Raw genomic sequence first — 26,282 nt, forward strand, 5'->3', positions numbered from 1 at the left:
TAATAATAATAATAATAATAATTTCACAAAGAATCTTTATTTCACATTAACATTTAATTTCCTAATTCTCCCCCATCACCAGGACACATCTAGTGATTATAATACACCATCACAATGATATAAGGATCCATTATAAAAGTCATCCTATAGAATTCTATTGGTGATCCATTCTATGGGGACACATTATATTGGGGACACATTCCAGTTCTAGTAATCATACATTATTATAGTGATATCATTATATTAGTGATAAATCCCATTATTTCTTTCATTAGTAAATCTCAGGATCATTTCTTCATATATTTCCTCTGAGATTTTTCCATTGATTTTCATCTCTTTCTATTTGTAGATCTATTATTCATTTATATTTTTTCACACAATAAAATATTTAATAGAATAAACTCAGCTTCGGCACTCTATACAATTCTTCACCGTCCCATCTCACTATACACAGTGCTCATGTACTGGGAGGAGCCCTTTAGAATGAATGCCCCGCCCCCTTCTGTAGGTGACCCAAGAGCCGTACACACCCACTTATACTTTTCTTTATTGTTCCTCCATCAAATTCCTCACTAAGTCCCCAGTTTCCTGGGTATTGAGGGATCATGTGACCTTCTCCCAGCATGCAGTGTTTAGGCCTGAGCGGCCAATCACAGGACTTACATACTGTCACATGATGGAGGGGTGACATCATCAATCCTGTGTAAGCTCCGACATAACCCACCATGTATCTTACATGGGTGAGGACTCTGGGATCTGACATGGATTGATGGGGGGCTATAAAAGGGGGTAGAAGTGGGGCGGCTGTGACTGCTCTAAGTGAGCAAATGACAAAGAGACTTATTAATGTAATTTGGAACCCTAAAGTAGCGTGACACATAAAGGGTCCCTAAGTAATATGACATATTTGGGGCCCCCAGGCAGTGATAGGACAAGAAAAAAAGACCAACATGTGCCCCCCATGAACTGTGAACTACTTCAGCACCATAGATTGCAGGTCCCACCCATTTCTGTGCCCCCTCCTGATGAAGCCCCCAAGGTGGCCATCTCTTTTACAAAACCCTTAGCTTGGCCCCGTCCCCCAGACCTTTCAAACTATTTGGGGCCCCCAGAAAATGTTATATTACCCAGTATTCCTGGTAAAGTGACCTATTTGTGGGCCCCAGACAATGTCACCTACTATGGGGCCCCAGGCCATGTGACATATGTGGCCCCCGGCTTTCCTTAGATACTTACATAAAAATAATGTGAAAGATAAAGTGACAGATGACAGTGACACTGGTGGGCACTGATAGATGACAATGGTGGGCACTGATAGATGGCACTGAGGGGCACTGATTGGCAGCACTGGTGGGCACTAAAGGGACAGATGTCCCTCTAACAGGAGACGGTTAACTGCTTTCTTCTTTTCTTAACACTGACAGCATGAGGGGAAAAAAGCTGTTGACCGGCTCCTGTTTACTTCCGTGATCAGCTGTCATTGGCTGACAGCTGATCACATGGTAAAGGGCTCGCTGTGATTGGCCCTTTACCCGATCTGTGATAAGCTGAGTCCCATCACTAACCTGGTTTCAAAATATCAACCAAAACGTTCTCTTTGTTCCTCCCAAGACCTCCTGCTCTCTAGTTCCCTTATCACCTCCTCCTATGCTTTCCTCCACGACTTCTCCAGAGCCTCTCCCATTCTCTGGAACTCAGCACCCCAATCTGTTAGACTATCTCCTACTCTGTTCACTTTCAGACGATCCCTGAAGACTCATCTCTTCAGAGAGGCCTATCCTGCCCCCACCTAACAACTGGACATTTATTTTCTCCATCAGCCCATCCCCCACAGTTATTACCTTTTGTATCTCTTGACTGTCCCTCTTAGATTGTAAGCTCTAATGATCAGGACCCTCTCATCCCTCCTGTATTACACTCTAATTGGAATGACTGGCCTCATGTTGTAAAGCGCTGTGAAAACTGTTGGCTCTGTATAGACCCTGTATAATAATAATAATAATATTAATTTCATAGAGAAGAATCTTTTTTCCACATTAACATTTCCTTTCCTAATTCCTCCCCATCATCAGGACACATCTAGTGATTATAATATACAACATCACATGATACATTATATTAGGATCCATTATAAAAGTCATCCCATAGATCAGCTGTCATTGGCCCTTTACCCGATCTGTGATCAGCGGAATCCCAAGGGGGGGGCAGTGTGAGAACGGGAGGATGTACATGGACGCCTTCCCGGCATTATAAGACAGCGCTGTAGGCGTCTTTCAGCTATAGTGTGGGCACCTAGTGGTTAAATCTGCCCAGCAACAAATTCCCCTCCAAAAAAATGCAAAAAAAACACAAAACGCAAATCAAGGTAAAAAAACTGTGGAAAGCACAGCAAAAAGCACATCAGAAAGGCTGAAAAGCAACCTGCATAGGTGTGAATGGAGCCTTAGTCTGGGATGAGACTTGTGGGATGCGGGAACCAGTGCGATTCCTGTGCGGGTTCCCTCATCACACCTCAATCACCGGACGTTCACACTGACATCTGAGAACCGCTGCGGGGGGGTCAATGGAAAGTTAATGACACCCCCAGATCACTTCGCAGATCGCAGTGCAAACGCTGAAATGGCGCAGGAATCGGATTGTATAGATGTGACACCCAATGTGATCCGATTCCAGTGAGGACCAAAAAAAGGGTCCGGCACCATTTTGGTGTGAATGTGATTTCAGTCACACAGTTTGTACGGCTGAATTCACATCACACAGACATGACATGTGATCTACACAGCAATGTGATCCCAGCCTTAGAGAGATTTCCTCTCACTTCCTGTCCTGGTGACAACAATACAAGGAGTGAGAGAAATCTGTACAGGGACACAGACATATAAACATCTGACAGGGGCTCTAAACCTTCCCCTTCCTTACTATACTAAACATATCATTGTTATTTCAGTCGGTGTTCCTGTTGGAGAGTTCCCTCATTTCCTGTCTAGATAAATGTTCTCACCGGGACAGGAAGTGAGGGGAAATCTCTGTAATGGAGCCCCAGATAGAAGAAAAAAGCTGACAGGGGGTCTAATCCTGACCCACTCTGCCTAAAAAACAGTCTGGACTCTCTGATCACATTATTTTCTTCCAGTAATAAATCTCTAGATGACGTCTTCATAGATTTCCTCTCCGATTGTTCCATTTATTTCCATCTCTTTGTAGTATAGATTGTATGGAGGGGGAGGGGCAGAGAGGAGAGGTGACCCCATCCTATCCCATCACAGCGACCCCACCCCCCCTCTATGTTTGATCATGGCTGCCCCCCCACAGAGGGATCACATGTGGGGGAGGGGCATAAAGGAGGAGGAGGGGGAGGGGCAGAGGGGGGAGGGGCAGGGGGGGAGATGGCTGATGTCACATACTGTGACAAAACACAGAAAGTATTATGTCAGATTGTCATGGAAGATAAAACTTGCAGGAAGCCCCACCCACTGCTATATACTATTGGATGAATATTAAATGAATTCCCCTCCTTCATCTGACATCACCAGACTGTGGGCGGAGTTCTCACATCTCTCGCCTCCCCCCACATATCTTTATACCACCTCTCCATACACCTAACACAGCATGGAGGGGCTCAGTGAAGGTGGTGGTGAAGGTGTGGAGATGTCGGATCGGGTCACACAGATCATAAAAGGAGATCCGCCCGGCCTCATAATCCAGATATATCCTGACTCTGGTACTTGAGGGACTGGTGGGTAAGAGGGACCATTTACTGTCATGTGCCACTGAATACTCATCTTCATCATCATCCTTGTTCAATCCCCAGGACTTCTTATTATTTCCAATCACTGACTCCCCCCCTCTCCTCTCTATACTGGGGTAACACATCCCGACTCTCCATATATCTGATCCCCCGACATCCACTTCCCAGTAATGTCTCCCTGAGGAGAAACTCTGACTGCTCAACACCTGAAAAGAACAATCCTGAAATCTCTCTGGTGTTTCTGGGTGATTCTGGTTCCTATCTGACTTGGATACAGTTTTCCTGTCTTCTGATATCTGTAGATTATTATTAGCTGTGTTTCCATCCAGTAATATGTCTGCAGCTCCCTGTATATAGTATACATATACCTCTGTTATTATATCAGATAAACCTGTGTGTAAGACCCCCGCCACATCCAGACCCCCTCCATCATGGAGGAGTTCCTCATGTTTCTCTCTGTCCTCATTATCTCCATCCTCAGTATCACACAAGTCACCTGTGTCTGATTCCTGTAAGACAGTCAGTGGATCCGTCATGTTACACAGCTCCTCAATGTGACGCAACTTCCTGGACAGCTCCTCCTTCTTTATTTCTAGCTCCCGGATGGAGATGGAGATCCGCTCTGCCCTCCTGGAGATGTTCCTCAGGATTCTCTTTTCCAGGTTTTCCAGACGTCTCCTGAGATCTATAAATAGGACAGTGACTCTCTCGGTGTCACCAACTGCTTCTTCTTCTACTTTCCTCCTGTGTTCCTGCAGACTCTGGACTCTTTCCTCCGTCTCCTCTCTCATTGTCAGAAGTTTCTGCAGAACATTCCCCAGTGTCTCCTTCTTCTTCTCAGAAGCCTCATCCAGTGTCCCCATCTGGTGTCCCCGATGTTCTCCAGCCAAACTGCAGGACACGCAGATACAGGCGTTATCTTTGGTGCAAAAATACTTCAAAACTTCCTTATGGATGGAGCATTTCCTGCTCTCCATGGACAAGGTGGGGTCACATAAGATGTGTTCTGGGGACTTTTTGTGGACTCTCAGGTGTTTATCACACAGAGAAACCTCACAGAGCAGACAGGATCTAACAGCAGGTACAGGAGAGTCCACACAGTAAGTACAGAAGACTACCAAAAAAGGGGGGACCAAGGAGGAGCATAAGAGAATGGTCTCCCTCTGCCCAAAAGGTGGCTACTTTGGATATGGTGGGCAATAACGGGAGAATGGTATATAAAATCTTAGTAAAAGTTTATTTGAAAGATCTAAAATATACAAAAATAACTCTGACAAATAGACACATGTATGAAGCTGATCCACCAGACACAAATTAATGGGCCCCTCCGGTGCAGACTGCACAGGGTGCGCCCATCAACCAGCAACACAAAAACAACAAACAGTAACACACATATAAACACTTAAAGAAAACATATAAAGTGCAGGCGCCTGTGATCCCACAGATGCATAAGGTCCCTATGGCCAATCGCCAAATCAAAGAAATAAATGAAATAAGAGAATAAACGAAGGAACCTTATGCATGTGTGGTCCCCCGTGGAGATGGGAAAGTGGAATAAGTATAAACTGGATGTTGTCTAACTCAAGGCTCACTGAATAATCATCCACAATGGCTGTATAATTACTAAATCTAAATGGACGGGTCAGGGGGACTTTTTGATGTATACAGCATGCGCATGCACAGATCATATATTTTCACCCCTACAGGACAATTTATGAGAATCAAGCGCAACTGTTCAGACATTAATGATCTACGCAGAGAGACCAAGGATCTGTATATGAGATTCCGGAACCGTGGATATTCTCATAGACAGATTCATAATGCCAAACGTAAGGCTGCGGCTAGAAGTAGAGCAAGTTTATTATCTATGGATCACAGTGATAAAGAACAACAAAAAATTGAGGACCGAGGCCCAGTTAGACTCATTACCACATATGGAGCCCAATGGGAATCTGTGAGAAAAATCTTGAAAAAGCACTGGAATATTCTCACTAATAACAAAAAGCTGGCCAACATCGTGGGGGACGGACCCAAGATGGTGGCACGCAGAGCCAGGAACCTGGGGGATATCCTTATCCATTCTGAATTCACGAGACACCAAGACCCCACATGGCTGTCTGACTATCCGCGTTGCATGGGCATGGTCCCCTGCACAAGGTGTCAGATATGTCCATTTGTGGATAGGACAAGCACCTTCAAGGATGCTCTGGGACAGGGAGAATATGTGATCAAGGACTTGATTAATTGTTCCACGATGAAAGTGATACATATGATCACCTGTCCGTGCCCAAAAATCTACATAGGCAAGACAAAAAGAACCCTTAGGATTAGAATTGGGGAACATCTGAGAGACATCAAAAAAGAGGGAGAGGGGGTCGGGGAAAGGGAGGGAGAGAAAGGGAAGGGGGAGAGACCAGTGGCTAAGCACTTTGCCCGATATCACCAAGGTAAAACAGATGGGTTGAAAGTGAAAGGCATCTATACTCTAAAACTACCAGCAAGAAGAGGTGACTTCGACCGTATTCTACTCCAAAAAGAGAAATGGTGGATATATACCTTAAAGTCCCTCGCACCTATAGGTATGAACACAGAATTGAGCATGCAACCCTTCCTAGAATAATATAAGATGGTCAGGCCCTCCCCCTTCCCTTCTATATCCCCCCCTTCCACCCCCTTTTTCCCCCTTCTCCCCCCCTCCCCCCCTCTCCCCCTCTCCCCCCCCTCCCCCCTTTCTGTTCTCCCATTCTTCCCCTCTTCCCCTGCCCCTTTCCTCCAGATGATTCTCCCATTTGGGAGATGTCTCTCATCTAATCTCTATTCATACACTCCTCTATTCCCTAATCAACTATCTCTTTATCTTTCCTTTTTCTTTATCTCTCGGATTACCTCTCTTTATACATTCTCTAAAGTAATTTTCTACCACATATGTCCATAGCTCGGTCCCTGCTTTCTCGTTCTCTTTCCCTAAATGAAAATGAGGATATTTCCCCCGACCTATGTAGTTACTGTTATTGATAGTTGTTATTAACATATATTATAGATACTCTAGCTGCATATCAACTAGATACCAGGGGTAAGATTTCTATCCTGTATAAAATTCACAAACGATAGGAAAGGGCAGGGGGACTTTAGCAGGGATGTAGTAAAGAAGTAAAGAAACAATTCTTATTCTACACTTTCCTCTACTGGATTTAAATGTAATAAGTCAAGCACGACCATTGTCATTACATATACTGTGAGAATAAAGACCAAAACCATATATGCACACTCCCAAAAAAACGGAACAGCTATCTGGGCTAGACATTGACACAAATCTTGCCCGTCCCTGCTTATGTTATGGGTTAAACGAAAGAAGAAGGCATGACAGCATCTCAGAGTAATAAGAGGGAGGGATGCTTGTCAGCCTCCAGTACGTCCTGTTGAAGCTACGTAACAATGACGTTGCGAAACGCGTCGACGTAATCAAGATGTGCGGACGCCGACTAAGTCACCTCCCCCTGTGAGTTGGAGACGGGGATTTTTTGCAGTGGAAATTTGAATCCTTAAACCGCCATACAAACGGGGAAGTAATCTACCGCACGAGCACAGCTGCAGCCCGCATTTGTGGACGAGAGGATTACCGCTCACTGTGTGCTCAGATAATACAGCATATCACAGCCGGCACTTACAAATGCAGATGAGGAAATCACGGAGCAGCGGAGCAACCGGAATATATGAGATGCTGCCTTGATCCTTGCACAACCGAGCAGGTGGTAATGTAACCCCTTTAGCTCCTAAATACAACTGATATCCTCAATCTTTGATATTGTGGCACTGCTCTGACTAATGTGGACAGTAAGATCATATATAGTGACATTCTGTCTCATATAGGTTTTTAATATACCTATAACACATCAATAGTCCCGGACAATATCCAGCTACTCTGAGATGTTATGTGATTCGCTCTTGGCAATAATAGTATCAACCACATTGTGCGGTCTTACTATTCCCCACACTCTACAGAGACTCTCTGAACTACATATTCATCCAATATACTTCAGGACTGGACTCTGGTGAAAATATATGATCTGTGCATGCGCATGCTGTATACATCAAAAAGTCCCCCTGACCCGTCTATTTAGATTTAGTAATTATACAGCCATTGTGGATGATTATTCAGTGAGCCTTGAGTTAGACAACATCCAGTTTATACTTATTCCACTTTCCCCATCTCCCCGGGGGACCACGCATGCATAAGGTTCCTTCGTTTATTCTCTTATTTCATTTATTTCTTTGATTTGGCGATTGGCCATAGGGACCTTATGCATCTGTGGGATCACAGGCGCCTGCACTTTATATGTTTTCTTTAAGTGTTGATATGTGTGTTACTGTTTGTTGTTTTTGTGTTGCTGGTTGATGGGCGCACCCTGTGCAGTCTGCACCGGAGGGGCCCATTAATTTGTGTCTGGTGGATCAGCTTCATACATGTGTCTATTTGTCAGAGTTATTTTTGTATATTTTAGATCTTTCAAATAAACTTTTACTAAGATTTTATATACCATTCTCCCGTTATTGCCCACCATATCCAAAGTAGCCACCTTTTGGACCGAGGGAGACCATTCTCTTATGCTCCTCCTTGGTCCCCCCTTTTTTGGTAGTATGCTTGTTTAAGGTTACGGATACGGCCTCTACACTTGAGGAGAGGCATTGGGTGAGAAATTGTGATTTTGTGATTTTCAATAAGGCATACACTTCTAGGGTGGTCCCCCTTCCTTCGTTTTCTAGTAGTACAGAAGACCCCGGACTCCTCCTGGTCTGGGTGAGCAGACAGGAAAGTCTCTGCTATGTTACGTAGTGTTATGTTCCTGTGCAGTGCAGGACGACTCCTGAACCTTTTTCTGCATACAGGGCAGAAGAAATCTCCAGACCCCTCCTGTGTATCCAGCACATGATCAATACAGACCCGGCAGAAGTTGTGACCACATTTCAGGGTTACAGGATCGGTATAAATGTTCAGACAGACGGAACATTTCAGCTCAGCTCTCAGATCACCAGACGCCATCGCTGACAGGGGAGGAGAAATGAAACTGAAAGTCTCTGACACCGGTGAGGAATGCGGATGGGGGAGGGGTGACATCCTCCTACACAGGATGAGGCTGCATGAATATTAAAGGACACGGAGATCAGAGTACAGAAGGGAGAAGATTAGTTTTGCAGTAGTAATGATAATTATACCTCCCAACATTAGAAGAGAGAAAGAGGGAAAGACGGATGTGGAGAAGACATGCGGAGCACTAAGTACAATGACATGAAAAGTGGAGATGACTACATCATGATGAAAAGGAAATTGGTTATATAACCACTTGACCTCCAGAAGATTTACCCCCTTTATGATCAGGCCATTTTTTGCGATACAACACTGCGTTACTTTAACTCATAATTGTGCGGTCATGCAACATTGTACATAAATTACATTTATATAATAGAGCTTTCTTCTGGTGGTATCTGATCACCACTGCATTTTTTTTGCGCTATAAAAAAATAAATAAACAACAATTTTGGAAAAAATATATTTTTAGTTTCAAATCATTTTTATTAGAATTTTTGCATACCATACAGGAAGTTGCATACATTTCTAAAGAAGTAAGAAAAGTTACACAGAAAGTATCTTACATTTATGAACATCACTTATAAGCCGAACTGAGTGTTATAGTTGCAATACTGTCACTACCAAATTAACTCACTGCAGCTATATGAGGCTCAGTTATGTCCTGTAGTCAAGCTTAACTCAGTAGTGTAGCAAAATTCTCTGTTCAAAGCAAAGTAATAAATGGAAAAAAATTTTTTTTATGTATTAATAAAAAGAAACCAATGAACAAAGTATGAACAGTCCTGTATGTCAGAGAGTTATACCGGTACTCAAGGATCTGAGGATAACCCCATGAGGGTAATATTACAGTTAAGGTACCTTCGGCGATTTCCATCGGAGATCTCAAGAGACAGAAAGGTAAATTTTGTGGGCTTTTGTTTGTGGGCTTTTGCGAGAGATCGAAAGTTTGCTGTTAATTTGATCGTGTCACTTTTGTGTTCCGCTTTTAGTGTAGCTGATAATTGCATTAGTTTCCCCCTGATCACCGCTTTATGAGCAGCCCATACTGTGGACGGGGAGACGTCAGTCATGGTGTTTAGGCTGAAGTATTCCTTAATAAATTTCTCTATGATAGTGGCCTGTATGGGATTGTTAAGAATGTATTCCTGCAGGCGCCAACGATTGCGCTCCCTATGTCCTGATGGTCTGTGGAGGATTAGAGTGACCATTGAGTGGTCCGATAGAGGGGAGTCCATAATCCGTGACCGTAGGACCAAAGGGATGTGTAAAGATGTGGTCTATCCTGGCATAGGAGTTATGCGGTGCTGAGAAATACGTATAATCCTTAGAGCGAGGGTTAGTTTCCCTCCAGACATCTACCAATCCCGCCTCATGTAGTAACTTAGCTACTTTAACACTCTGTCTAGTAGGGTATCCCAGCTCCAGACTTGTCCAAGGAGAAGTCAAAAACTATATTGGAATCCCCACCGAAAATAGTTGTGCCCTTAAGGTGAGGGCGGAGTTTGTGTAGTATGGATTCAAAAAAAGCCCTTTGACCTCTATTAGGAGAGTAATAGGATACAAAGGTGTATTGTTCACCATCTATGTTCCCCGATACTAGTATAAAGCGTCCCAGAGGGTCTATAATTGTCTGAGATTGAGAGAGATTGATATGTTTGGCAAAACATATTGCCACCCCTTTTGTTTTATTGGGTACGGAGGATATGAAGAATTGGGGAAAGTTGCGATGGAGAAATGTGGGTTGGTATGATATGGGGAAATGGGTCTCCTATAAAAAGAGAATGTCCGTGTGCATAGAATGGTAGAGTTGAAACAGTTTCCTTCTTTTGACGGGGGAGTTCAGTCCCTGTGTATTATGTGATAAAATTTTGAGGGTGGGGGGGACTTTAGGGAGGTCAGTCATAATTTGAGTGTTGTAAGGTCATGCTTATGAGAAAGGTCTTACCTGTACGTGTGGAGGAGAGTGCCTCAAGGATACCTAGGAATAAGCTTGCCGGGAACCAAAGACCTGGGAGGAAAGGCCAGAAGTGAATGCGGAACATGGAAGTGCTCATGTGATGAGAGGGAGAGAAAGAAAGGAGAAGGGTGAGAGAGAGTATTAGAGGGAGTAGGCAAGTTACTGAAATCTGATCCATTAAACTGTCATACATGTAACAAGAACAGAGAGTAATAATACAGGGGTCCCCAGACCCCTCCCTTACCCCAGGGTAGGATGGACTGGCTATGCCTTACCCTTTTACCTGAGAGGGCCAGTGTCCAATCAGAAGGACTACCGGACTAGAAACCAAATGCATGATCAGTGCCTCTGGTTTCAACTGGAGGTGCACTAGGTCCACTACAGCCCCGCCACCTATTAAACCGTATAACTAGTGAGAATAAAACATTCTAACATTTCTTCAAATAAAATAAAAGAAAAGAAAAAACAAAGCAACCTTAGAATACAATGACTTTGTGTGAAATAGGATTGCACTGCACCATCCGGGCCAAAAGCTCCAGTAGCGGAGCAGTGGAATCTGATTAGGGGGGGTCAGCAGGCCCATTCGGTCATTAAAATGTGGTCAAGAATATTGAAAATACCAAGGTAAGAACAACTTCAGGATCAACCAGTGAGAGGAGGGTCCAACAAGTACCAGAGCCTGAAAATACCTATCTTTTCTGAGTACTGTCCAGATAAGATATATATAAGTTGAGAGGCCCCCTCCCGCCCCTGCCCCATTGCTGTAATTTCACAGGGTCAGCTGTTGCTAGGCCTGAGATATCCAAGATGGGAAGAATGGAAACTGCTGTAAAGGAATAAGGCCCGACTGTCATGTGGCATCGTTGCAGGGGGCGCAAAAGTAAATCCCGGGGAGGTCACCGTTGAACCGAAAATGTCCAAGGGGGAGTTCCGGATCAGTTCCCTGATCCAAAAAGAGGACAGCACATCACGGGGGAAGATTTTCCTTAGAGCGTTTGGAGCTCTGTTTAAGCCAGGTGGGTTGCAGCGGGCTTGCTGGTGGAGGCCTTTTTGTGGATGAAGAGGAGCTCCTGTTGGTCTGTGAGGAAGAAGGGTCCTGGGAGATCAAACCCAGTTGCAAGAGCAGACGTTCTCCCTCGGCGAACGAAGAGAAGCTGTAATTTTTGTTCCTGTAGGAAAAGTTTAATCGAAGGGGGAAGGACCAACTATATGTGATCTCTTTTTCCAGCAGCAGTTGAAGTAGCGGTTTGAGAGAGCGCCTTTTTTGCACTGTATATGGCGACAAATCTGCAAAAATCTGGATCATGTGTCCCATCAATTTGAGATTTTCTGAGCCCCTAGATCTTCTCATCACCTCCTGCTTTATGGAGAAGAAATGGGGTTTCACGATAATGTCTCTGGGAAGGCCGTCTGATCGGGGGGGTTGAAGGGCTCTGTGAGCTCTGTCTAGCTCCTGTTGTTGTTCTGTGATATCTGGTATGAGGTTCCGTAAAAGGGTCTTCACAGCAGAGCATGAACATCCTTTTCTGATTCAGGGAGCCCTCGAACGTGAAAGTTATAGCATCTCGATCTATTTTCGAGGTCATCGATCTTTGCAAATGCTGTTTTAAGCTGGTCTTGCATATCTTGAATCCTTGCTGAGTTTTGATTAATGCGAGATACCGCTTGGTCAGCTTTCTTTTCTATTATATCCATCCTCGTCCCTATTTGCTGCAGGTCAGCATGGATGGATGAGGTAATTTGTGCTGCATTTTGGGCCAAGCTCTTGGAGAGGAACTGGGAGAAGGCCTCCATCATGGAGGGGAAATTGGATGGCACAGGGATGTCAGAGTGGGCTTCTGATACAGACAGTAACAGTCCTGTATGTGGGTCCATCATAGGTGTGGAGGGGAGGCCCAAGCCCATCCTGCCCAGGAGAGACTCCGTGGATGAGGGGGAAGCAGCCAGAGGCAGGGGCGGAAAGTCTGTACCTGGGGACTGTGGTGGCTGTGAATGTTGTGAGTCCTGGTCAGCTATAGAGTGCTCCATCTCCTCCGTATTGTGCGGGCCTCGTGGAGCCACCGCCATCTTGGCATAGCTGACCTGAATGCCTGCCGTGGTCATCTGGCTCGTCAGGTTCCTGCGGACGTTCGCCGTTTTCAAGGCAGTGTTCCTGGGGGTTTCCCCCGTTCGTCTGGCCCAGTAAGGTGCTCGGTGGGTTACTCTAATCGCTCCGGTGGCTGTCACAGAGCCGTGGTGGAGTGGAGCTCTAACAGCCTGCGGCCATTTTAGGAGCTGCCGCGCATGCGCCCGGAAAAAATATATTTTTTCTTACTCTTTGTTATAAAACATATCCAGTAAAAACATTTAAAAAATCAAATTTTTTCATCAATTTTGGCCAATATGTATTCTGTTTTGGTAAAAAAAATAAAAAATACTCCCAATAAGCGTATATTGATTTCTACAATCTATGGGAAAGATACTGGAATTGTTATTTATTTATTTATTTTTAATACTATTAATGGCGTTGATCAACGACTTATAGCGGGACTGCGATATGAGCGAATATGACACTTTGTGTGAACCAGTAACACTAATACAGTAAACAGTGCTATAAATATGCATTGTCACTGTACTAATGACACTGGCTGGGAAGGGGTTAAACATCTAGGGCAATTAAAGGGTTAAATGTGTGCCTAGCCAGTGTTTTTGTGTGTATAGTCTGCTGCTTTTACTAAGGAATGTGCTATGTCGGGAAACAAAAACCAGCACATCCCCCGCTGACAGGACAGAGCTCCTCATTGTTTACTTAGATGGAGATCTGTCCTGTCTTCCTCCTCGCTGATCAGCGGGTACCGGTAGTCATCTATTGGCTGGCACCCACTGATCAACTTGTGCTTTTAGTAATCCCAGCACAAGCGGCGTGCGCACCCCCCATGTGCACATGCCCTCTACCTGGAAGAGCAGAATCACGTACTCTCTGGTATCACCCCGCTTTGTAGTATATTGTGGAGTAGATCTTGGACCTCCTTGCACAGGGTTGGGGGAATGTAACAGCACCACTCCCAAATGAATAGAGCATGTCCTGTGTGGATCGGGTAGTCAGTGGCTTTGGTGAACCTGTAGTCTTCTGGACCATTGGCAATGGCAAAAACTAGTAGATGTTTCTCCAGTAATTGATGAAGTAGTCTCTGTTGTGGTAGAGGAAAGCCTTGGAAGGGTATGTCCAGCTGCTTCAGCAAAACGTTGTATTGTAACTTGTCTAACAAAGCCATGTCTGCCTGTAGGGAGGCACATACTACTTCTACCCCTGGTTGGGCCTCTGAGATACAGTGATGAGGCCTGCTATGTAGAGGTCTGCTATGGTGGCATGGCAGGGGAGTGAGACTGGGGTTGTCCCCAGGTTAATCAGGGGGGTATAGCTGATACAGCTGTAAGGGGCCCTGGGCCAGAAGAAGGCAGGACGGTGAAGGGGAGCCCTGTTGTGCACTATAGAAACGATCTTGCAGCTTCTGCTGCTGTCTGTTTCATTGAGCTCAGACATTGAGCTCTTTACTTCCACCTCTGGCTACCATGTGCACCCCTCGTGTGAGATGCTTGTTCTGTGCTCCTCTGTGTCAGCAATATGTCAGCTTTGTGAAAACGAGCTAGGACTAGGTAGAAAGGGAGGGGGCTGTTTGTGTACAGGGAGGGGCCAGAGGCTTGTGTGTTAACAGATTTGTGTATGTTTGGGGCTGACATTTATCTAGATAGATAGATAGATAGATAGATAGATAGATAGATAGATAGATAGATAGATAGATAGATAGATAGATAGATAGATAGATATAGATTAAGATATATATATATATATATATATATATATATATATATATATACACACAGATGGGGGGTTGAAATATATACAGGTGTAAGGGGGGCTGGCATATATACAGGTGTGGGGGGGCTGAGATATATACAGGTGTAAGGGGGGCTGACATATATACAGGCGTGTGGGGGTCTGATTGTGTACAGGTGAGGTGGCCGGTGTGTGGATTCGGTGAGATGGCCCGTGGGAAAGCCCTGAGGAATGTTGGTGGTCAGGCTGAGGGGGGGCCCAGGCCTAAAGCTGTGTAAGGGGCCCAAACATTTCTGATGGCTGCCCTGGGTAAGGTATTGGCCACTTTGAGGGAAAGTCATGAGGGGTCCAGCTGTTCTCATGTTCTGAACTATTAGTCAAAGAAGTCATATTCCATGACAGTAACCTCATAACCGGTGTTGATTAAGCATGGGACCTCCAGGTCATTAATGAGGACAGTCACTACTGGGCTTGGTGAGACAATGGATTCTGGTTTGTTGGGACCTTGTATTGACTGTCCCGGGGGTCGTCCTTCTCTGCCCCGGGAGCTACTAGTTTAAGAGCGGCTTGCATGAGCTTTTGAATATAGGCCACAGTTGTTACATACTGTACATGTCCATATCGGCCACACTGCCAGCACTTCCAGCCCACCTCTGGGTCCCTCCGCAATCGATTCATGCCCTTAGAGGGATGGGCCAAGTCCAGTTGGAAAAAGGATATTTCATGTTTCAAGGAGGCCAGTTCTTTTGCAAGTTTCCTCAACCTCAACTGTGTAGCTAATAGGGGCGATGGAGTTAGGGTCTCATCTTTCAAGTGCATTGGATCATACTCCTGTGTCACAGCTACAGTTTGTTCTGCATCTTCCTATTCCCACCGAACTGTGTCCACCATAATGTCAAGGAAAGAGCTTGCAGGTTGCCTTCTAATTTGCTCTTGCAGGGCTCTCCTGACTGGCTTTTATTCCCACTACGAGCTGGTCCTTCAGTAGATGATCTAATTTGGTAATATTGGCACAGCCACGCACATCACACTTTTTTAGGAGTTTCCAGAGAGCTACCGCAAAGTGAGTGAGGCTCTCATCTTCCTGCTGTCTCCGGACAAAGAATCTCCACCTCAACTCTGGGAATGTTATTCTCTCCAAACAGGCCCTCCAAACAGACCCTTCAATTTGTTTCAGTGTGGCTCGTTTCTCTTCTGGCAGAGCAATCACCGCTCGGTGGGCATCATCCTCTAAGGCGTTAATAGCCAGCTCCGCAACCAGCCAGCAGGAACCTGGTATAGGTGTGCAGCACTCTCTAGTCTCTCCTCCTATTCAGCCAGAATAATGTTTGAACCATTAAACTTAGGCACTAAGGCTAGGGCCGATCCTAATGGTGCCATGAGGGACACTGCTCCTCCTTCCGCAACAATTCCAAGAAGGAACATATCCTGCCAACTGCCACCAAGTTTGAGTGGGTGCAGGGTGGGGCAGTGGCAGTAAGTACACAGTCCATCTGAAATTAACAGAACTTGTACTGTAGTCACGGCCCAAAGATTCAAACAGTCCAGTGGGAGGAGACCCAACTGGGAACACTCACAGTTCTGTACAGTAATACAGAACTGAACATGTACCGACAGTGTCTGACTCTGAGGGTGTAGTGCAGCCTAGCCAGTCTAAACTCACTTGGTAGGAGTCCTGGAAAGGATAGCATGTCTCTATCATGTCCCTATTCATCTGGAACCTTTCCCTATTACGGCTCACTTTCCCTGAAAGATGGTTAACCTGTCCCTGCACTGTCCACTCACAACATGCACGCCAAACCCAGGAGCCAGAGTCTTAAACAGACTCTGCCTGATCTAAGATGGCCACCAGAGTCACATAGGATGAAAGCATCCGACCAAATTGCTTCCCCAGTGACCCAGGAAACCATAGAAGAACAGGTTCCTCCTGACTCTCTCTCCTTCTGCAATGCTGCAGTGTTTGAGCGCCATCCGCAGTGGAGGAGTGAGACTGCACCTGCCTACATGCCAATACCCTAACATGCAGAGAGAAATAATGATGGTATTCACATTAGAGTCTGCAGAGGACCAAGGTGCCATATCCTCAAAATACAGAATAATAGCAAAAAAAAATCCCCCTAAAACACAAAAATAAAACAATTAATTTTATTAAATATGATATAAAACAATAATAAAATCAAGACTGATTAAATGGTTAGACCCTGCTGTTTTTTGAACCACCTATAAACTAGGGATGAGCTGAACCCCCCCCCCCCCCAGTTCGGTTTGCACTGGAACATGGGGACAGGCAAAAAATTTGTGCGAACACTGTTAGATTCTATGGGACATGAACATGAAAAATCAAAAGTGCTCCTTTTAGAGGCTTATATGCAAGTTATTGACATAAAAAGTGTTTGGGGACCCGGGTCCTGCCCCAGGGGACATGTATCAATGCAAAAAAAGTTTTAAAAACAGAAGTTTTTTCAGGAGCAGTGATTTTAATAATGTTCAAGTAAAAAAAAGAATTAAATATTCCTTTAAACAATGTGCCTGGGGTCCCCTTTGTCTGCCTGTAAAATAACGCATCTTTCTGATGTGTTTTACTATCCCACAGCAAAATTACTTTTCTAAAGAAAAAAAATGTCATTTAAAACTGCTTGCGGCTGTAATATATTGTTAGATCCCGGCAATATAGATAAAATAATTGAAAAAAATGACGTGGGTGGCCCTTCTGGTCTGGTATGAATATTAAGGGGAACCCCGCACCAAAATAAAAAAAAATGGCGTGGGGGTCCCCCCGAAATCCATACCAGGCCCTTCAGGTCTGGTATGTATTTTAAGGGTAACCCTGTGCCAAAATAAAAAAATGGCATGGGGGCCCCCCCAAAATCCATACCAGACCCTTATCCAAGCATACAACCTGGCAGGCCGCAGGAAAAGGGGGGAACGAGAGAGCACCCTACCCCTCCTAAACTGTACTAGGCCACATGCCCTCAACATGGGGAGGGTGCTTTGGGTTCCCCTCAAAGCACCTTGTCCCCATGTTAATGGGGGTCTGTGAGTGGGGGGCTTATCAGAATCTGGAAGCCCCCTTTAATAAGGGGGCCCCCAGATCCCGCCCCCCCATGTGAATGGGTAGGGGTACATAGTACCCCTACCCATTCACCAAAAAAAGTGTCAAAAAGGTAAAAATGATAGGAGAGAGTTTTTGACAATTCCTTTATTAAAAATAAAAGTGTCCTGCGATGTAAATCCATCGTCAATCATGGCACCGATGGTTTCGAAAAATAGAAAAAAAATTTTTAAAAACCCTGCCTCGATGGGAGATGTCCCGCCGACTGCAGTCTTTTCGCAATGACAGCTCTTAAATAGCCAAGGGCGGGGCCACCCGGTGGCATACCCAGGTGACCCCACACCCTTTTGATGTCATGTGACATCAGAGGGGGGCAGGGTCAACCGTTTACCTCACCGGGTAGCCCCTCCCTTGGCTATTTAAGAGCTGTCATCGCGAAAAGACTGCAGTCGTTGGGACGCCTCCCATCGAGGCAGAGTTTTTCCGTTTTTTTTTTTTTTTTTCCTCGGTCCATCTGCGCTGTGATCGAAGAGGATAAACATCGTGGAACACTTTTATTTTTTAATAAAGGAATTGTCCAAACTTGTCTTCTGATACGTAGGGGGGGCGGGATTCTGATAAGCCCTCCGCCCGCAGACCCCCATAACCACCGGGCAAGGGTTCTGGGGATGAGGCCCTTTACCACATAAACATGGGGACAAGGTGTTTTGGGGGAGACCCCAAAGCACCCTCCCCATGTTGAGGGCATGTGGCCTGGTACGGTTCAGGAGGGGGGGAGCTCTCTTGTCCCCCCTTTTCCTTCAGCCAGCCAGGTTGCATGCTCGGAAAAGGGTCTGGTATGGATTTTGGGGGGGACCCCCACGCCATTTTGTTTTTTTAAATCTTGGCACTGTTTTTTTCAGTGATTTTTATGTATATTGCTGGGTTCCGGCAATACATTACAGCCACAAGCACTTTTAAATGACATTTTTTCCTTTAGAAATGTCATTTTGCTGCTCTCATTGATTACACTATATACAGCCACTATGTAAGCAGCCTTATATACTGTGGGGCGTGGACTTAGCCCCCTGAGCCATGATTGGACAATTATGGCTCTTTCAGCAGATCATGCTGTGATTGGCCAAAGCTTGCAGGTCAGGTGCATGCTTTGGCTAATCATAGGACGCCAATGCACTGCAATTTCGCAGTGCATTATGGGTAATTTTGTGGCACTTGAATTTTTGCGCAAACGCCCCATAATGTTCGCTGTTCGATGAACGGGCGAACACCCGATGTTTGAGTTGAACTTACGTTCAAATCGAACTTCAGGCTCATCCCTACTATCAACACACATAGATATATTAATACATTGTTACAGATTGTAAATGATTGTTACATCCGAAGCATTTCTATTTCTAAAGAATCTTCATCAGGAAAAGATGGGAGGTCAGTCTGCAATACAGATGTCAGAAAAACACTCACAAATGTAAAACACAAGTGCTTGACATAAATCATAACAGTAACCTCCCTATAGTCTCCCTATAAATCTGTGGCAGCTTATGGGGTGGCGCAGACAGGGGCAAGGCGCAGACATCATGGCTCTGTCCTGAGTGGCTCTGTCACGAGTGATTCGCAGTTTCACCGACACAGTTTAACGAAAGCAGGATAACTAAAGCTGCATGAACAACAAGAACTCTGCTCCACTCTGCAAGACGACAAGCAAACCAGCTTTGACATTTATTTTATATTAGGTTAGTTTCCCACTCTCTATCCACCAACATGCTCCTTATTCTCTTCCTTCTCACATTGGTGTCTTCTATCCTCAAATTATCTTTACTCTACCCCTCCTCTCTTCCCTGCAGCATGCACATATCACTCTCACTCCTACCCTCTCCCTACTATGGCACCCATCATCTCCTGCAGTTGCTGCACCCACATGCTGACTTAAACACCAGGGCCACTAGACACGTGCACTCATGCACATCCCACTCCCACCTTGCCTTCCTCACCCTCCTCCTTCTCCTAGTCTCAGGTGACATTTCTCCTAATCCTGGTCCGCCATTTTCCAAATGCAAGCCACATATCCAATACCCCTCCCCCTCTGGCAACCACCGCAATCCACTCAGTCTAATTTCTATCCCCCTGCTTCCTCAAAGCAGCCCACCAATCTCATGTGCCCTTTGGAACACCCACTCCATCTGTAACAAGCTAACATCTGTATATGACCCCTTCATCTCTCATGGCTTGAACATACTCGCCATAACAGAAACCTGGCTTCAAAATTTTGACTCAGCTTCTCCTGCTGCCCTCTCCCATGGTGGTCTCCATTGGACTCACTCCTCCAGACCCAACAGACAGAAAGGAGGTGGAGTTGGCTTCTTTCTGTCCCCGCAAAGCACCTTCCAAGTCCTTCCTGTCCCTCCCTCTCTATCCCTCTCTTCTTTCGAGATGCACTGTATTCGTCTGTTTTCTCCCATTTCTCTGAGGATTGCAGCAATTTATAGACCTCCAGGACCGGTATCACGCTTTCTTGATGACTTTGCTGCCTGGCTACCCTACTTTCTCTCCTCTGAAATACCCACCATTATTCCTGGTGACTTTAACATTCCTGTCAATGTTAACAGCCCAACTACAGCTAAACTTCTCGACTTAACCTCATCTTTTGACCTAACCCAATGGACACATACTTCCACTCACTCCAATGGTAATACCCTTGACCTTGTATTCTCCCATCTCTGCAACCCTGGCAACCTCACCAACACCCCCTTTCCACTATCTGATCACAACTTCATTACTTTCACTGTATCCTTGCCTCCAACCACACATCCCTCCAAGCAGCAAACGAAAGTTGAAACGTTCGCCATTGTAGCCCTTGTCTTCTCTATTCTGCTACTGACCACCTATATGACATAATCTCTCCCCTGTCCTGTCCTGACCTGGCCACCTCTGTCTACAACAGTTCACTCTCATCATCACTAGATGCACTTGCTCCTCTAACCACGCGCAGAATCAGGCCCCGACCGTTACAACCCTGGCAAACTGACAACACTAGAAATCTCAAGAGACATTGCCGTGCTCTTGAACGACTGTGGCGTAAAACCAAATGCCTACATGACTTCACCCTATATAAATCTGCCCTTCTAAAATATAATTCATGCCTCCATGCTGCCAAACAAGCCTACTTTGTCTCTCTTATTAATTCCTTGTCATCCAGTCCCCGTCGGCTCTTCTCAACCTTTAACTCTCTGCTTCGTCCACCACCCCCTCTACCCACTAACTCACTCACTGCCCAAGAGATTGCCAATCACTTCAAAGACAAGATCGATGCAATTCGTGAGGACATCTCCACTGTGCATACGTCTTCCCCACCCAACATACCTTGCCCAGCAGCACATTCAACCCTCTCCTCTTTTGAATTGGCTACTACGGAAGAGGTTACAAAAATTTTCTCGGATGCCCACCTAACCAATTGTCCCTTGGATCCTGTTCCCTCACAACTACTATGGTCACCCTCTTCTTCTATCCTATGCTCCCTCACCCACATCTTCAATCTCTCCCTCTCTAGTGGCATTTTCCCCTCCCCTCTAAAACATGCGCAGATCACTCCCATTCTTAAAAAGCCCTCACTGGACCCTACCGACCTGAACAACTTAAGACCCATCTCATTGCTCCCATTCACCTCTAAACTTCTAGAACGCTTAGTCTACAACCGTCTTCGCTCCTACCTCAATGAAAATAACCTTCTTGACCCCTTACAGTCTGGCTTTCGCTCGCTGCACTCCACGGAAACTGCCTTACTAAAACTCACTAACGATTTACTAACTGCTAAAACCAACAGCCAGTACTCCACACTCTTACTACTTGACCTCTCTGCGGCCTTTGATACTGTTGACCACCCGCTCCTTCTCAATAAACTACATTCCCTTGGCCTCCGAGATTCTGCTCTATCCTGATTCTCTGACTATTTATCACAGCGCTCCTTCAGTGTCACCTACAACTCTGTCTCCTCCTCTCCATTGCCCCTTTCTGTGGGGGTCCCGCAAGGCTCGGTTCTTGGACCCCTTCTCTTCTCTATCTACACCTCCTCCCTTGGTCACTTAATAACTGCCCACGGCTTCCAATACCACTTATATGCTGATGACACCCAAATCTATCTGTCTACTCCTCACCTCACTCCATTAGTCTCCTCTCGCATTACTAACTTGCTGACATATCAGCATGGATGTCGCACCACTTCCTTAAACTAAATCTCTCTAAAACTGAGCTATTAATATTCCCCCCGCCCGTGCCCCCCTCCATGACTTTTCCATCAAAATCAACAATGCAACCATCAGTCCCCCCCTCACGCCAGGGTACTCGGTGTAATCCTAGACTCTGACTTGTCATTTCAGCCTCAAATCCAATCGTTGTCAAAAGTTTGTAGAATTCACCTCCGTAACATCTCTAAAATTCGCCCCTTTTTAACAAATGAAACCACCAAGCTCCTCATTCACTCCCTTGTTATCTCTTGCCTTGACTATTGCAACTCCCTTCTCATTGGCTTACCTCTCCATAGGCTATCCCCTCTTCAGTCTATCATGAATGCTGCTGCCAGACTTATCCACCTTACCAACCACTCAGTGTCTGCCAACCCTCTACTTCAATTCCTACACTGGCTCCCAAACACCAAGCAAATTCAATTCAAATGTCTAACCACAACATACAAAGCCATTCACAACTCTGCCCCGAGCTACATCACTAATCTTGTCTCCAAATATCACCCAAATCGACCTCTCCGCTCTTCTCAAGACCTCCTGCTTTCAAGCTCTCTCATCTTCTCCTCCCATGCTCATCTCCAGGATTTCTCCAGAGCTTCTCCCATCCTCTGGAACTCGCTACCTCCATCTATCCAGCTATCCCCTACTCTTGCTACCTTCAGGCAATCCCTGAAAACTCATCTCTTCAGGAAAGTCTATCACGTCTCCAACTAATCTCCTACCACTTCCACCAGCTCATTCCCCACAGTTACAACCTTTGTACCACCTGCCCCACCCTATTAGATTGTAAGCTCTTCTGAGCAGGGCCCTCTTAATCCTATTGTATTGTATTGTATTATAACTGTATTGTCTCCCTTTCATATTGTAAAGCGCTGCGTAAACTGTTGGCGCTATATAAATTCTGAATCATAATAATAATGATATACGTCGGCAGAATGGCACGGGCAGGCAAATGGGCGTACCTGTACGTCCCTGTGAATTTGCCGCCGCGCGCAGGCCACATGCCTCAGGAGTGTGCTCGTGGGCCCCGGGAACTTGATGTTTGCCGACAGCCCGCGATTGTGAGATCGAGAGGCAGAATGGGGATATGCCTATGTAAACAAGGCATTTTCCTGTTCTGCCTACTGATGGGACAGGGATCTACTGCTCCCTGTGATTGGGAACAGTGATAGCTGTCATGTCACTGGTAGCCCATCCCCCCCACAGTTAGAATCACTCACTAGGACACGCTTAACCCCTTGATCGGCCCCTAGTGTTTAACCCCTTTCCTGCCAGTGACATTTTTACAGTAATCAGTGCAATATACGCTTATTGAAATTAGTTTTTTTCTAAAAAATTGGGATATTTATTATAGCAAAAAGTATAAAATATTGTGTTTTCTCTTCAAAATTGTCGCTCTTCTTTAGTTTATTGCGCAAAAAATAAAAACCGCAGAGGTGATCAAATACTACCAAAAGAAAGCTCTATTTTGTGAGGAAAAAATGACATCAATTTTGTTTGGGTACAGCGTCGCACGACCATGCAATTGTCAGTTAAAGCGACGCAGTGCCGAATCACAAAAAATGGTCCAGACATTGGGCAGCCAATTCTTCCGGGGCTGAAGTGGTTAAAATGGAAACTACTGTATCCATAGGTTGCTGGGGACCCACACAGCGAGCAGATAGATGGAGCACAAGAAGCGCCAAGAATTTCTACTTCTCAACAAAAAAAGTCTCTTCATACTGGAGGTACCCAAAGGGCAGATGGTATTGAGGCAGAGACTGCAAATAACAATGGTGGGGTCTGCACATGTGTTAACAAAGGCCCACACAGGTGAGCTCTGGGGAGCAGATCCGGGGGTGAGAGTGTCCTGTACCTGTGAAGATCTGCCTTCATGTGCAACATGGTGGCTTCAATCTCTACTTCTCTGATAGCTACCCCGGATTACATCCTGCCTCACTGGGGTTGTGGCTCTGTCTCTCTTTCCTCTTCTGCTATATTGGACACCTAGGTACAGCCAGAGATCCCGTCATCATCACCTCCTTCTTATCGCTGGAACCAACTTGGCAGTATGCTGTGGAAACATCGCTGCCAATTGGGTCTCCCTGCCTGGTGTCCCTTCCCTCCCTCTAGGTTCCTGTTACTTTCCTCTTCAGGGCCTCTCTTGCAGCAAATGGCTCATGCTGTGCTCAAATAATTCAGCAGACTCCCCTATCATAGTTGGCAGGGCAATAGCAGTGTCCCTGATCACCACCACACCAGTCATAGTGTCCCTGATCAGTGCCATACCAGTCATAGTGTCCCTGATCAGTGCCATACCAGTCAAGGTGTCCCTGATCACCACCACACCAGTCACAGTGTCCCTGATCCCCACACCAGTCACAGTGTCCCTGATCACCACCACACCAGTCACAGTGTCCCTGATCACCACCACACCAGTCACAGTGTCCCTGATCACCACCATACCAGTCACAGTGTCCCTGATCACCATCACACCAGTCAGTGTCCCTGATCACCATCACACCAGTCACAGTGTCCCTGATCACCATCACACCAGTCACAGTGTCCCTGATTACCACCATACCAGTCACAGTGTCGCTGATCACCATCACACCAGTCACAGTGTCCCTGATAACCATCACACCAGTCACAGTGTCCCTGATCACCATCACACCAGTCACAGTGTCCCTGATCACCATCACACCAGTCACAGTGTCCCTGATCACCATCACACCAGTCACAGTGTCCCTGATCACCATCACACCAGTCATAGTGTCCCTGATCACCACCATACCAGTCACAGTATCCCTGATCACCACACCAGTCATAGTGTCCCTGATCACCATCACACCAGTCAGTGTCCCTGATCACCATCACACCAGTCACAGTGTCCCTGATCACCATCACACCAGTCAGTGTCCCTGATCACCATCACACCAGTCACAGTGTCCCTGATCACCACCATACCAGTCACAGTGTCCCTGATCACCACCATACCAGTCAGAGTGTCCCTGATCACATCACACCAGTCAGAGTGTCCCTGATCACCATCACACCAGTCAGAGTGTCCCTGATCACCATCACACCAGTCAGAGTGTCCCTGATCACCACCATACCAGTCAGTGTCCCTGATCACCACCATACCAGTCACAGTGTCCCTGATCACCATCACACCAGTCACAGTGTCCCTGATCACCATCACACCAGTCACAGTGTCCCTGATCACCACCATACCAGTCACAGTGTCCCTGATCACCACCATACCAGTCACAGTGTCCCTGATCACCACACCAGTCACAGTGTCCCCGATCACCATCACACCAGTCTAGTGTCACCATAAGGGCTTGTTCACATGTGCGATGCTCTTTGGAGAGCACTCTGTGTGTAAAAGGGGTTGTGATTGAGCGGTGGTAAAACCGCAGCTCAACTGCAAGGTTTTACACACTTAAAACAAGGGGGTCCCCTTGTTAAAGGGGGCTTCCAGATTCCGATAAGCCCCCCGCCTGCAGACCCCCACAACCACCGGCCAGGGTTGTGGGGATGAGGCCCTTGTCCTCATCAACATGGGGACAAGGTGTTTTGGGGGGCTACCCCAAAGCACCCTCCCAATGTTGAGGGCATGTGGCCTGGTATGGTTCAGGAGGGGGGCCGCACTCTCGTCCCCCCTCTTTTCCTGCGGCCTGCCAGGTTGCGTGCTCGGATAAGGGTCTGGTATGGATTTTTGGGGGGACCCCACGCCATTTTTTTTTTTTTTTTTTGGCGCGGGGTTCCCCTTAAAATCCATACCAGACCTGAAGGGTCTGGTATGGAATTTAGGGGGAACCCCACGTCATTTTTTTTTTAAAATTTTGGCCAAGGTTCCCCTTAATATCCATACCAGACCTGAAGGGCCTGATATGGGATTTAGGGGGACTCCCACGTCATTTTTTTTTTTTAATTTTGGTTCGGGGTTCCCCTGTGGGGAATTCCCATACCTTTTTATCAATGAACTTCTATGTGTATTGTCTGCAATGCAATAGCCGCGAGTAGTTTTAAATGTTTTTTTCCTTTGAAATGTCATTTTGCTGTCAGACTGTTTCTAAACATGGGAAACATGCGCCCCTTTACAGGCATACTATAGACACCCCCCAGCTACGAAATTTAAAGGGATATTACACTTTTATTGTTTGACTTTAAGCATTATTAAAATCACTGCTCCTGAAAAAACGGACGTTTTTAAAACTTTTTTTTGCATTGATCCATGTCCCCTGGGGCAGAACCCGGGTCCCCAAACACTTTTTATGACAATAACTTGCATATAAGCCTTTAAAATTAGCACTTTTGATTTCTCCCATAGACTTTTAAAGGGTGTTCCGCGGCATTCGAATTTGCCGTGAACACCCCGAATTGTTCGCTGTTCGGCGAA

The 26,282-nt window shown here is 45.9% G+C and overlaps 1 protein-coding gene across 1 annotated transcript; it reads right to left on the reverse strand.

Annotated features, from left to right (window-relative positions):
- Window positions 1-3,388: 3,388 nt before the first annotated feature.
- On the reverse strand, window positions 3,389-8,864 carry LOC141133806 (E3 ubiquitin-protein ligase TRIM39-like). The gene is made up of 3 exons (XM_073623364.1): window positions 8,533-8,864; window positions 8,411-8,415; window positions 3,389-4,862 (listed from the first exon to the last, which is right to left on the reverse strand). Exons 1-3 carry the CDS (start codon window positions 8,862-8,864, stop codon window positions 3,550-3,552), a joined length of 1,650 nt encoding a protein of 549 aa, XP_073479465.1. The 3' UTR covers window positions 3,389-3,549.
- Between the last annotated feature and the right edge of the window lie 17,418 nt (window positions 8,865-26,282).

The sequence above is a fragment of the Aquarana catesbeiana genome, linkage group LG03 (assembly GCF_042186555.1).
Source record: "Aquarana catesbeiana isolate 2022-GZ linkage group LG03, ASM4218655v1, whole genome shotgun sequence".
In the NCBI taxonomy this organism is placed as follows: domain Eukaryota; kingdom Metazoa; phylum Chordata; class Amphibia; order Anura; family Ranidae; genus Aquarana; species Aquarana catesbeiana.